Source organism: Aquarana catesbeiana, linkage group LG01, assembly GCF_042186555.1.
Source record: "Aquarana catesbeiana isolate 2022-GZ linkage group LG01, ASM4218655v1, whole genome shotgun sequence".
Classification (NCBI taxonomy): domain Eukaryota; kingdom Metazoa; phylum Chordata; class Amphibia; order Anura; family Ranidae; genus Aquarana; species Aquarana catesbeiana.
Genome location: NC_133324.1, coordinates 822,544,897 through 822,559,309, shown reverse-complemented (window position 1 = coordinate 822,559,309; position 14,413 = coordinate 822,544,897). Strand labels below are relative to the sequence as shown.

General features: G+C 37.9%; 1 protein-coding gene across 3 annotated transcripts in view; it reads right to left on the bottom strand.

The window, feature by feature from the left end:
• Nucleotides 1-568: 568 nt before the first annotated feature.
• LNX1 (ligand of numb-protein X 1) overlaps nucleotides 569-14,413 on the bottom strand; it is a 301,385-nt gene continuing 287,540 nt past the window's right edge. For all 3 annotated transcript variants that reach the window (XM_073608441.1, XM_073608442.1, XM_073608443.1), the window contains 2 exons: nucleotides 11,875-12,033; nucleotides 569-9,395 (listed from right to left, as the gene is read on the bottom strand). In XM_073608441.1, coding sequence (XP_073464542.1) covers nucleotides 9,260-9,395; nucleotides 11,875-12,033 — 295 coding nt within the window. In that variant the 3' untranslated portion in view covers nucleotides 569-9,259. The remainder of the gene's footprint in view (nucleotides 9,396-11,874; nucleotides 12,034-14,413) is intronic.

Below are 14,413 nucleotides of genomic sequence, written 5' to 3'. Positions count from 1 at the left end.
AATCTTTCTGATGGACTTGAGTCCGGTCGAAAAATCCGCTCGTCTGTATGCTAGTCCGACAGACGAAAACTGACGCTAGGGCAGCTATTGGCTACTGGCTACCAACTTCCTTATCTTAGTCCGGTCGTACGTCATCACGTACGAATCCGTCGGACTTTAGTGTGATCGTGTGTAGGCAAGTCAGTTCGTTTGAAAGTCCGTCGGAAAGACCGTCGGACCTTTGATGCCGAAAAGTCCGCCCGTGTGTACATGGCATTACACTTTCTCATCGGTTTCATCAAATCTAGTTTTATGCATGGCAAGTGGAAAAGGATTATCACACCGTAAAGTACACAAAAGGAAAAGTAGGAGCATTCCACTTAGAAAATGCTAAATTTTCATTTGTCCTGCTGTTAAGTGTCTTACTATGAGACTTCTTTATAAAACCTGGAAGAAATTTTCTTCAACTTCTTGTTGCCTTACCTGTTAGTTTGGAGTCTGTGTTCCACTCAAATCAGTACTACAATTCTGCATTTTTAATGTTATGATTGGTATCATACGATCCGTAGAAAAAAAAAATAAAGTTGACTTTTATTGACAGCAAATATAGTTTTATTCACTTTTCCACATTTTAAGAAACATTACTTTACAAAAAATAATCTTGTTGACACATGAGAAAAAAATATTCAACAGTTACATTTGTAGAAACCCATTATCTAGATTAGAAAAATAGTTTAAATGGTTTGACATGCAGTTACCAGTCCAAAAAACAAAAAAAAACACTTTATTTAAAATTTACACAGCACAATACAAAACCGTTCATCTGTAAATAACAATGTAAGAGACTGACTTTTAAAAATACAACGGCAAAGACAAAAAAAAAGTGTTAGACAGAAAGGAGTTTCCTTTAGATCTGTATTGAAAACACTATCAGGCACATTTTGTGATATTGGGAATTGTGTATTTTAATATTAGTCTAGAAGTAGAAGTAATGCGAAAGGTTGAATATAACATTTGTAAACAGTGATAGTCACTGTCTTCCAGCTAAGTCAGTTATTCAGCCTAACTACTATCACTTCCCTATATATCCAAGGTCTCATACTCACAGTCTACTGACACTGTGCCCTTCTTCATCATATCCAATTTTGTCCTGGCAGTTTCAGTATTACAGAGTTGTATGTACAACACAGGCAGTTAGAAGAGGGTGTAAGCACTCAACAATGGAGGTCTTTGACTTCTACATGCACATCATTTGCTTTTTGTTCTTTTATAAGCATCTGCTTATAAAAGAACAATATCCAGCATAGAGTACCATTATGTCTGTGATGGATCTATCTTTATTCGGCTATTAGCCACAAAATATAAAAATGCTTGGGCAGAGCTGCATACAGTGTTGTGCGGTCTTGATCGCTTTTGTCCTATTAAAAAAAAATAGAGGGTCTGACATTGCTGACGACCTACTAGAAAATACTAGTTTATTGGCTGTTATTCCATCCCACTGGCTTTAATGTTTTCCCAGATCAGAAATGTCCAAATTCATCTGCATACTTCTTTCAGATCAGAACTGTGGCCAAAGGGCCAGCATGATGGCTAGGCAACAACCATTTCTGAAAGAGCTCACTAATGGTAATCTTTTTTTAATTATTTTTGTTAATAGCTTTCCTTTAGAGCTCATTCTGTGCATGTTTTTTCAGTGGGGCTGGCTCATATGCATGTGATGTATTGATGTGCATTGTAGAAAAAAAAAATTCTTGTATTTTTTTTTTCAGCACATTGAAGGGTCCATACAAGAAAGGTTACATACGTTTTCATGGACTGTTAACCCAAAATAAAAGATGCATCATAGCCCAAATGCAAAGCTGTGGAGTCAGCCTTCAAGGATAGGTACATTCCAAATAAAGCACCTATAATAACTCCCCCCGTTTTTAAATGGGTTGTTGTAATCTACGGACAGTATGGGCAATTTATCAGAATAACAGGGTAAACTGAGATGTCCATAGGCCAAGCTCTGGGGTCTTTAACGATAGTTGTCTAGGGACCATTTTTTGAAAGTGCATCTATCCTTGAACTTTATCCTCACTATGTTCAGCTCTCCTCTTCCACAATGTAATGGCCTTAAGCAAGTTGTGATAATCCATGGTACAGAGATAGAAACCCACAAACAGGAATGGAAAGTAAGAACAGAGGAAATATTGTTTCACCAGATGCTTACATGCATTGTTCCCTAATTTTACTCCTTTGCTTGGCATACACAGCCTTTTTATAAACAATGGCTTAGAAAATGGAGTAGTTGCATTTGCCTTGTCCCTAGGAAATCTGAGAATGTAAACCAATTTTGCATTAACATAAACTTCACAACCTTTTCTCCCTCTTGCCTAGGTCACTTTGGCATTATAGGAACCAGTTATAGATGTGTGGGCTGCTGGTGTTCCAATGTGACATGGTTAATTTTGGATTCAAAATTGTAAAGACACCATAGATTTATTGTAATATGATGACTCATTGAACAATGAACCAAAGACATTGGGGTTCATTTACTAAACCTGGAGAGTGCAAAATCTGGTGCAGCTCTGCATAGAAACCAATCAGCTTCCAGGTTTTTATTTTTTGTTTCTCAAAACTTAATTGAACAAGTTGAAGTTAGATGATTGGCTACCATCTACAACTGCACCAGATTTTGCACTCTTCGGTTTTAGTAAATCAACCTTGTATGTCTTGGGTGTTTATACTGAAGATGGATAGAGGAGTCTGCTGTGTAGAGTACTCCACCCACCTGTATTTTATATGCTCTGTATTGACAGGTGTTCAGGAAGGACAGAAACAATGCAGTGAGCTGCATATATCTGTGTTTGTATCTGGAGAAATATATTGTATGACAAAGTGCAGCTATGAAATAACAGGCAAAATATAAAAACAAGGTTGGCGCTAAAAATGTTAGTCTTTTGTGTCATACAATACTGTACCTATTTTGACAGCTTGTTATTGGATGTGCAGCTCTTCCAACAACAAGAATGGTTTTCAATGAGACTGTCCCCTGAATGTTGTCAAACATCACAGGAATTCCAATGCTCCACTGCAGATACAAATGCCCACACAAAGACCTAGCACCTATGTGGTTTGCCCTCCACTCTAGAATCAATTTCAAAGAAGAAAGTAGCAGCACTTCAGAATCCAAAGCTATAAATGGTGTTGATTGATGGATCAGATGTACAGCAGACCCCCTGAGCTTCTCTCGCTGACACACTTCACTAATAATGAGCCTATTTGTAGAGTGGTAGCTATCAGGTGAAAGGATCTCTTTATGCTCACATCAATCAGATTAAACCAAATTAGCAGAATTGTAGAATACAGCCCAGCTAGGCAGCATAAAGTGTACAAAATGTATCCAATGGATCTTTAAACACTAAATAATAAGTCAGTATGGGAGGAAGCGACTACAAAAACCTCTTCCAGCTGCTGTAATGCATATATGCAATGGCAGGATGGGTGAGCTTTAATGCCCAGCCACCACACATGCATTTAAGCAGGTCTACGGTTGTGTGCCCTGAGCACTGTGACCAACTGTCACCGACAGTTTTCAGTTTTTCTGGACGGGAGCGTGTCATAATGATAAAGTAATCAGGACACTGGGGCTGATTTACCAAAGCTGGAGAGTGTAAAATCTGGTGCAGATCTATATAAAAACCAATCAGCTTTCAAGTTTTTTTTTTTTTTTTTTTTTTTATGTTGTCAAAGTTTAAATGAACCAAGCTGAAGTTAGAAGCTGGCTACCTTGCACAGGTGCACCAGATTTTGCACATGCCAGTATTAGTAAATCAACCCCTAAAGCCTCGTACACACGGTACGATTGTTGGCCAACCAAGCGTTTGATTTTTGTCAAAAGGGTGTGTGCCAGGATCTTGCCTTGCATACAAACAGTACACAATTGTCATGCAACAAACGCGAACGTAGTGACGTACTACAAGGAATTTCAGCTCTTGAGTGCCACCCTTTGGGCCCCTTCTACTAATTTTGTGTTTGGTGAGCATTAATTCCGAGCGTGCGTGTTTGTACTTTCTAATTTTGTGTGACGGATTTGTGTACTGACCATACGAAAATCTGACAAACTGTTGTCCGCCCAAAATTTACTAGTCTGTCATCTAACATTTGTTGGCCGAAAGTTGGACAACAGTTGTCAAAAGGAGCGCACTAACGGTAAGATTTTAGGACAACAGTCTGTCAACAGACAATCCCCTGCCAACAATCGTACCATGTGTATGAGGCTAAAGTCTCTGTCTTCTGGAGCTTAGAGCCGCCAGGAGATGACAGGATAGGTTTTAGGCATAGATTATTATTATTATTGTAATACAGGATTTATATATATATATATATATATATATATAATCTTCTCATTCAAACTTTTATATAATAAGGAAACAGTAAATATATATATATATATATATATATATATATATTCTATACATGCAGACATATTTCCCCTACCCTACTGTAACGTCATTGAACTATATTTAAAAATTAAACAAAACACTGATATGCTGATAATTTTGCATCACCCAATAGACATTACTTTTAGTTCTATAAAGTTTCTCATATAGAATCCAAAATTTGGAAAACTTACAATAATTATACTATACATGAATTGAGAGAACAATCGCCATGGAAGGAAATGGCGACAAGATGTCAAGTACTATCTATAATTATGGAATATGAGCATTTCAATGTTTTTATTTGGTTTTAAATAAGCATTAATAATTTTTTGGTTTTGCATTAATAAATTATGTACATACTGTATACGGTATTTACTGTCAGTTTCATTATATAGAAGTATGACAGATGTTTATATCTATGCCTAAAAGTGGCTTCATCTCATAGTTTGGTTTGTTATTTCGAATCTTGTGTGTTAGGAGATCAGTTGGATACATTTTGTACCCTTTATGCTTAATGAGATGTCTAACTGGGCTGTTTTCTATAATTTTATTAATTTGTTTTAATGTCTTGATTGATGTAACTACAAAGAGATCCCTTCAGTTGATAGCACAGCTCAATGAATGAGTTAATTACCAGTGAAATGCGTCAGTAGGAGGAGTTAAGGTGGTCTGCTGTACATCGGATCTATCAATAAACAGATTATGGCTTTTTATCCCGGAGTGCTGCTACTTTATTCTTTGACTGTATTTAATTGTCCCTGAATAAACTTAGCCTAAATTCAATCTACGTCTGATTGGTAACTGGTAAGATTAACTAACCTAATAATATTTACCAAAAACACTTTTTTACTAGTACAATTTTTAGGCAACAAAACACTATTTGGCTTTATCATACCATTCCCCATAGAAATATTTATCTTACAGAATAAACAGAGCAAATGCCCCCTCTTGGCAATAAATGGCCAAAGATATTTTAGTGTTCATGAGAGAACATCCCTGACCAAAAACAGATATGAACAATGCCTCTATAGGGCAAATGGATATAATATCTGTACAACTAAATTACAAATCAATTCAAAGGGTACTGTACAGGGGTGAGCAAATAACATTACTACAAGGGAAGAGTGATATATTATTTTAAGATATTTTGGACATCTCCTTACTGTGAGTTGTCCTCTGTATGGCAGTAATGGTTGAAAGTCTACCCCTACTTTTTAGGCAGTAGTGCATGTAACGACCCGTAGTGGACTGGAATGGCAAAACAGTCCAGGTATATACAATAGAGCAGTCTACACTTTTGCTTATGACCAATTTTGCTTGACCATATAGTTCTATTATATTTATATCTTGACACCATGTCTATTTTGGAGCTACTATTTGGGCCAAGTGCAAAATGAGTACAGGTTACGGTAAGTAAAGCACGTAAAAGGATCTTCTTCTTCAGGCTGAAAACAATTAGAAAGTTCCCTTAAAGCAGCCTTTTCACATGCCAATGATTATTTAGGCATAAACAGTGCTTGACAGAGTTCTCCATTAACATTTACTAAATTGGTTAGTGTCAATATAAAGTGCAACAAAAACATTATTGGCAAGATTAAATGTGCTGGTGTTCTTTATTACTGGAATGATGATGATGAAAAACATACATATAAACATACACCTTTGCATTACTTGAAATTGTTTGGTGAACGTTTGGTCCATTGTATCCCTGAATGTCAAAATATTTCTAAAGGAATGTTAAAGTATAGTTCACCAATGAATGTTTGATCATTTAGAATTACATACAAGTATAGGCAAACCATGGTCATTCTATTCAAACTACCGTTACACCGCTACCGGTATCAGTGCTGATACTTAGCATTTGCACTAGTACTTGTACTGATGCTCTGATACTAAAACTGATACCTTCAAGTCCGCAGACTGTAAGACTGGGTTCACATATTTTCAGGGCCTTTTTCAGTGTGATTTGAAAAAAGTCTGGTGTGTTTCCGTTCAGGCGTGAATTTATAAAGTATATGACACTGGAAATCGCACCTGAACTGGACTGAAAATGGTACCTAACTCTTTTTAAAATCACACTGCAACCAGCCCACACATATGTGAACCAGCGCCATAGAAAGCTGGTTTGGTTCACATGTTATGCGACTCGGAAACTGTCACATAACACTAAAAATAGGTATCGTAATTGGTATCGGCGAGTACTTGAAAAAAGTATCCGTACTCATACTCAGATTTTAAAAAACTGGTGTTGGTGCATCCCTAATTAAAAGCATCTTTACATTTTATTCCTAGTAGGTTGGCGGGTTGCTGTGAATAGTAAATTCTGATGAAAGCTATAGCAAGGTAGTCTCTGGTTGTGGAACTGATGTTAACACAGCTAAATCTCATAATGATCAAATCAAGATAATAACTGATTGACCCATTTTTAATATGCGTAGCTATATTTCCGTGTAAATGTGTCTGCTCTGTGTTAAAGCAGTTCTCTAGTCACAGCACTCACTTTTATTTATGACCTCAGCATTGTAATAACAATACAAACATTAGTTATTTTTGACAATCCAATATAAGTTTACTTGAAAAATCTCCTTTCATGCTATGAGTGCTGCCTGTCTGCTGACCATCTCTTTCTACAATTTCCTGGACTTCCTGCATGCTTTGCAGCTTCTCCTCTGCTGTTTACTTTCAATTTCTAAGGACTACATATCCCATGGTACTTTACTGCCTGCAAGCAGTGATTCCTGTACTGACTCCACCTCTGGAAACGCCTCCTCTCAGCACCTCTGTAGTTTAGAAGGCAGGTTCTGTGAATTGTGTGAGACAGCAGTGCCTACTAACAGGGCATAGTGATTACATCTCTCAGAATTCAAGGGAGTAAATATGTGGGGATCTTCGCAAAGTAAGTTTACAAACTTCAAGATTAGTTTAATAAGAGTAGGCTAGAAATAACTGAAATACAATGTGGAAATTAATATATGATTTGTCCATAGGTATGCTTTAAATGTTATGAGTTTCTGCAGATTGTACAATTGAATCGTAAAAAAAATCGTTTGTGTATTCTACATGATGGGTAGCTATGACATCATCACCTGTGTTTGTTATGGCTATAGCAATTTGAGGACCTGAAAATTCTCTTGTAGAGATAGGGTGCCACAAGAAATACAGTGCCTAGCGCTCCATGATTTGAGCTTTGATGAAAAACACAAGTAGAAGAAAAGGAGACCGATTTACCGTAAAATTATAGTTATAATCAATTGCCCTTTAAAAGTAGCAATGCAGTAATATAAACCTAAATTACATGTTATACATGTACCCATTGTAATTGAACAATGTATACGTAATGATAGCTTTGGTCCAAATGTATGCAAGGTGTTGAGAACTTGACTGTCAAGGATTACAGACGTCCAGCCTCCCAAACACACAACTATCACAAATTCAATGGTGGATGTGAGACAGCTTTTCTCTGGATCGGAGCCTGAACTGGTTTGCACCATTACCAATTGTCCTAACAGTACACTGTGTACACGAATCCATCCAAACGACTAGGCAGCCCAATCGCTTTGGAGTTTGACTGTTGCGTGTTGAATGCAAATGATGGAGCATTACCATAAGATATGATTTCACTGCATTGCTTCATCATCATATGGTCTTCAATGGCTATCCAAAGCATACGTAACAAGAAAGTAAAAACACATCTGCATAGCCACTGTCTTAAATATTTCTAGCTTGATTTGAAACTTACTTAACCATACAGGTCTAAGAGGTGATTACATTTCATATTAATTAAAGGTACTTTTATCATACTCTAGGGCATTACATGCTATTAAGGGCTTTTTTCTCTTGACTTTTAACTTTATCCATTAAAACATATTCCAGTCAGAGCTTATCACTCTGTGTGATCCTCCATTGTCCCTGCTGGAAGTTAACAGCAGTAGTGTTGCTGGTGCAGCTGAAAAGTAGAGTCCTCAATGCTATTTTTGTTTAATAAAGAGCACCAGAATAGATGGATGAGTGCTTGTCCAATCAGAAGCCAGCTGTCATTCCTAAGATAGTGCATTGGATTAAACCCTTCTTTAGAGCACAAAATGGATTTCAACATCTGACAAGTAAAAAATCCAGACTAATACAAACATGGAGACTCTACTGAAAAGAACAAGCAAAAAAGGTAGCCAACCAAAATATGTGTATGAAAAATTAATATAAGTGGAGATGTCTGTTCAATCTGTTAGTTATTTCAAACCTAGACTTCTTGCAATCAAGTAGTTATACAACCCCCTTACACTGAGACTGCAAGCATTATCCAACTTAGTTTTGTCCTGTAAAAAGCAATCAGCCCTATCCATATTTTGATTGCACAGCAAATGCATACCATAAATATCGTTTTTGACTGCTTTACCCTGCAAATAAAATGATTTCATGAGGAACTGACAGTAACAATGACGATTGACAAAGTTCATCTCTACTAGTGATAGCCATGGCCAAAGTGACCTTTCCACATTATTGTTCACATTGTTACACTTTACAAACAGTACAAGCTGAATGATGTACACATCATGTCCATGTAATACACGACACGCTCAGCTTAAACAGAGTCAATACTGGGAGCAAAACACAGATAATTCTGCCAGACAGAATAAAACAGACAACATCTATGCAGTTATATTCCACATAAGGTTGGTGTAAAAGTGCTTGATGTCTGAATTTTAAAGAGCTCATTTTCTGGCATGCATGACAACATTGGTAGCCATTTATACCCAATACTGACAGACAAATGCAAGTGTTAGAAAACTAATACCAGCTGTAAGAACACGTGAGAAGTAGTGTGGAATGTAGAAGAAGCTATAGTTGCTCATTGGCTACGAGAAGGATCCAGGCCATGACACTATCGTAAGTACCACTCTTCCTTTCAATTCCTTCAGCATCCTTACTAACTGGGTATAGGTCAATCCAGACGTGCATCTGCCATTTACGGCCAAAAGCATATCCCCACACCTGGAGGCAAAGAACAGGGTTATAGGACATAGTGTAGGGGAAACAACTTAAACTTCGAAAAAAGATGTAGATAATACGGGTTCAGATCCTTGATACATTTAACCAGAATGGTTTAATCATAATGTTGGTATAGACAATTTAGGAGCCAAAAAGGAAATCCAAAATGCAATTAGCAGAGGTGCCCATATCAGAGGAAATTTGACAGGACTTGGTCCAAATCATTTGGTGAAGGTGGGATTGTAGTTTGGGTTTGTTTTTCAGGGGTTGGGCTTGGCTCCTTAGTTCCAGTGAAGGGATCTCTTAAAGTGATTGTAAAGTCTTGTTTTAAAAAATAAAATAAAAATAACAAACATGTCATACTTACCTCCTCTGCGCAGTGCATTTGCATGGGCAGCCTGGATCCTCCTCTACTCGGGTCCCTCTTCACTGCTCCTGGCCCCTCCCTCCTGTTGAGTGCCCCCACAGCAAGCAGCTTGCTATGGGGGCACCCAAGCCGATATACAGCTCTTTGTGTCCATTCAGACATGGAGCTGTGGTTCGGCCCCCACCCCCTCTCTCTCCTGATTGGCTAACTTACTTTGATTGACAGCAGCAGCAGCAGCAGGAGCAAATGGTGCTGCTGCTGTGTCTCAGCCAATCAGGAGGGAGTTCCAGGCGGCAAAGTATTAATCTCAGTTTCTAAAAAGACCTAATTGCAGCGGTCAGGAAAAAATGAAGTTCCCAAAACATATATGTAGAAAACATATGTATTATGTATATGACGTAAGTCTATGTTCATAAAAGCAGCCACTTAAATAAAACATAAATATACACACGTAAGTAAAAAAAGTCCTTAGCCCATATAGACAAAGTTCCAATACTTAAAGCAGTGCTCCAATCAAATAAATGAAGAATGACTAGCATTAACATGTAAAAACATATGAGAAATCAATAGTATGTTGATAGGTGATGAGACAGTCCAATTGATAGGTGAAGGATTCTACTTAATCATTGATAGGTGTATACCATCCACCAGAGTCCACACCATGTGAAACACACTCCACTAGGGGTTTACACTCACCAAAGAGATGTAATTCAAAAGCCTTAAACACACCAGGTGTCTCCCGTTTGACCCGGGTATCTCAAACAGCTCATCGCCCAGGGTGGTTTAGTCATGTAAAAAAAGGCCCCACATAGAGTGATACAGTTTTAAAAGTTTATTCAAGACGACCACCCCCTTAAAAAACACACTTACACAACATAAATTGGAACAGGCATTTTGTTAAAAAAAGCAAACTGTGTGTTATCACCAATCAGTATGGAATGCCATCCACTGCATTGATAGTATCTGGCTGTTCCTTCCTGGTAGTGACATGCACACGTCACTTCCGGTTACTGTAAGGTCACGTGGTGGTGGATGGTATACGCCTATCAATGATTATGTAGAATCCTTCACCTATCAATTGAACTGTCTCATCACCTATCAACATACTATTGAGTTCTTATATGTTTTTACATGACTCGTGGACATTGCTGGATAGAGATGGGGCTCAGGTAAGTATGAGGGGGGCTGCTGCACACAGAAGGCTATTTATCTTAATGCATAGAATGCATTAAGATGAAAAAATCTTCTGTCTTTATAACCCCTTTAAGGTGTCAGCATACCAAGACATTTTGGACAATTTCATGTTCCCAACTTTGTGGGGACAGTTTGGGGATGGCCCCTTCCTGTTCCAACATGACTGTACACCAGTGCACAAAGCAAGGTCCATAAAGACATAGATGAGTGAGTTTGGGGTGGAGGAACTTGACTGGCCTGCACAGAGTTCTGACCTCAACCCAATAGAACACCTTTGGGATGAATTACAGTAGAGACTGCGAGCCAGGCTTTCTTGTCCAACATCAGTGCCTGACCTCACAAAATGAAGAATGGTCAAACATTCCCGTAGACACACTCCTAAACCTTGTGGACAGCCTTTCCAGAAAAGTTGAAGCTGTTATAGCTGCAAAGGATGGGCCAACGCAATATTGAACCCTACAGAGATGCCATTAAAGTTCATGTGCATGTAAAGGCAGGCGTCCCAATACTTTTGACAATATAGTGTATTTAAAGGCCTGCTTATTTTGTGTTTGGGGCTCAAAAAGCCTTCTTCATACAGAAGTTTCAGCCCCAAACTTGTCCCATCATGTAGGTCTCAAAGCAGTTAAAGGATACAATTTCAACATGTTTTGAGATGATGGAATCAAACCAAAAAGTCAGTTCTGTATGAAGTTTTAAGAACTTTTCTTTCTGTTTTACATTAATTTAAACTAATTACATATGTAAGTTTGTTGTATTCATATTAATAATTATAAAAACATGTTTTAAACCAATTGTTCAGAAGCAGAAATCCTTAAAGCATAGCTTTAGGTATTCTTTGTACGGAAACCGCGTGCTGAAAGGTGACTGTAACTAATACCACTTACAAAGACATGTAAAGAAGGAACCAACATAAATTACCTGATTCTTCCATCGTTGTAAGCGGGGGTGCCCTCTAGTATGGATTTAATAAAGAATGGTTTGTTCCGGTTGCAATCCTCCGAACCTCCTACAATGCTAAAGCCCAGGCTCCCTGCTGTATTCCTCCTCAGCACAATTTCTCTGCAGCTGTATAAATACCTAAGCATGGAGAAATGGAAGTGTTTATTCATCTCTTAATCACACTAAAATCTTTCTTTATTGTGTTACTGTTTTGATTGTACCAAAATATATGTTCTACTACACATTCTACTCATAACTTCCTACAATGGCACTGAGTTTTCAAAATATACGCGCAGAATAGGAGGACGTGGTCATCAAAAATATGAGGGACATTACATCACATTGTCATCATGGTTACAGTTTATAAATGATATAATAATATATTAAATACAAATTTACAAACAAAAAGATACAGATTCTAAAAATGTACTTTTTGGTGCAGCAGACTTCAATAGGAGTTAGAGAACAAATACATAAAAAACACCTGAGGTAACAGTAAATGGCAAGAATAGGCCACATTTCTGATTTGATTAGAAGTTGTCAGTTCCCTGGCTTTCATGCTTATAATCAAATTGGTTATATTACATGTCTAGTGGAAAATGAAGCAAGGTTATTAAATTGATACTAAACACACACTGTTTGATTAACATTGTCCCTTCTCTTTGTATATGGATGATGGCACTGTTATTATTTAAATTTAAAAAAGTACCCTTTTCCTAATCGATATACAGCTGTCACATGACCCAGCTCCTTCCCAGCCTGTCTGCAGGGAAATATAAGCAGGAGGAGCTTCTAGTCCTCTGCTGCTGGTCACATGTTCAAAATGTAAACAGCCTTTGGAATACAGAGTAAAAATAAATAATTCATATCAATAAACTGTTTTAAATTCTTATACAAATATATTTGAAATCAAATCTTTATTATTTTTTGGCAATAACATGGTGTGGATGGATTTCTGCCAGTCACAGCCTGTATCACACCCCTCCAGCATGGGTCTTAGAATAAGAGGGAGGTGAAGCCTCCATCAATCTACTTGTAATATCCAACCCCTTCATTGTATTTAGCTGGTTAATGGACATCGAGGCGGAGGGAGGAAGTAGGCTGTTATTTACCACTGAGTATACGCCAATGTGTCACATGGGATGCTCATATGTGATAGAGAGGAAATGGTCAGCATAGAAACTCACTAAAGAAACAAATACTCCTGCGCACAGGTGTGTTTGCTAGATGATCACACAATCAATTTAGATATTAGCTTTCGGCCTTGCTGCACTCCAGGATAGGGATATCCTAGTAGTAGACAAAAACACAAAGAAAAGAGGGCGCACCAGCCTAGTGCATTATCTTAAGGTACATTTATTCAGTCAGAAAACATAATGAAAACTACTCACAAAAGTGGGAGATATAAACGCTTAGAAAGGTCTTTGACATATGGCAGTCTGTCTACTGATTGCAGTCTCTGGGTCCCAGAGACTGCAATCAGTAGACAGACTGCCATATGTCAAAGACCTTTCTAAGCGTTTATATCTCCCACTTTTGTGCGTAGTTTTCATTATGTTTTCTGCATAAAAATTATTGCGGCACTGAAAAGTTCAAAATGAAATTGAAGAGTGGGAGGAATCCAATCATCAAATATATTGCGCAGATGTAGAAAGAGTCACTCGTCACCACGTGGTAATGTAGTCTGCTTACCAGTAGGTGTTAAGGATTAGGCATAGATGATAAATTCTCAATAGCATCCAGCAAATCCAGCCCACTGGAACCCCTCATCAGACCACAACATCCGTGGGATTTCCTTCACATATAAACATCTCCCAATGGTCACTTCAGAATTAGGCATTCAGGCATGTAGTCATCATATATCCGAGAAAAGAAAATGAAGGACCCATAGTGAAGCCCGTAATGATAGATAAAAAACCTTTTATTGTAGTAACTTACAGTTGAAGCTTAAAACAGCATGCATCAATGATAGGATCAAACGGCTGCAGCAATCAGAGTACGGATGTCAGCCTGTCTCTGTTACGGTGAAACATGTCAGGCAGGCTGACATCCGTACGCTGATTGCTGCAGCCGTTTGATCCTATCATTGATGCATGCTGTTTTAAGCTTCAACTGTAAGTTACTACAATAAAAGTTTTTTTATCTATCATTACGGGCTTCACTATGGGTCCTTCATTTTCTTTTCTCGGATATATGATGACTACATGCCTGAATGCCTAATTCTGAAGTGACCATTGGGAGATGTTTATATGTGAAGGAAATCCCACGGATGTTGTACTCACTTTTGTGAAAATACTGTATTTGAATAAGGGCAGATGGGCTCTTCAACACACTACAAGCCTTAGGCAACTGCTCAGGTTGTATATCCATTGTCTTAAAGCTCAACCCCATAATGAAAAAAGGCAGTTCCCTGAACTAGACAAAATAAAAAAAAATACTCGCCATATTTCCAACACTGTACCTGGAGACTAACCACTCTGTGATCCAGTGCTTGTCCTTATTAGCTTTGACCCTAGAA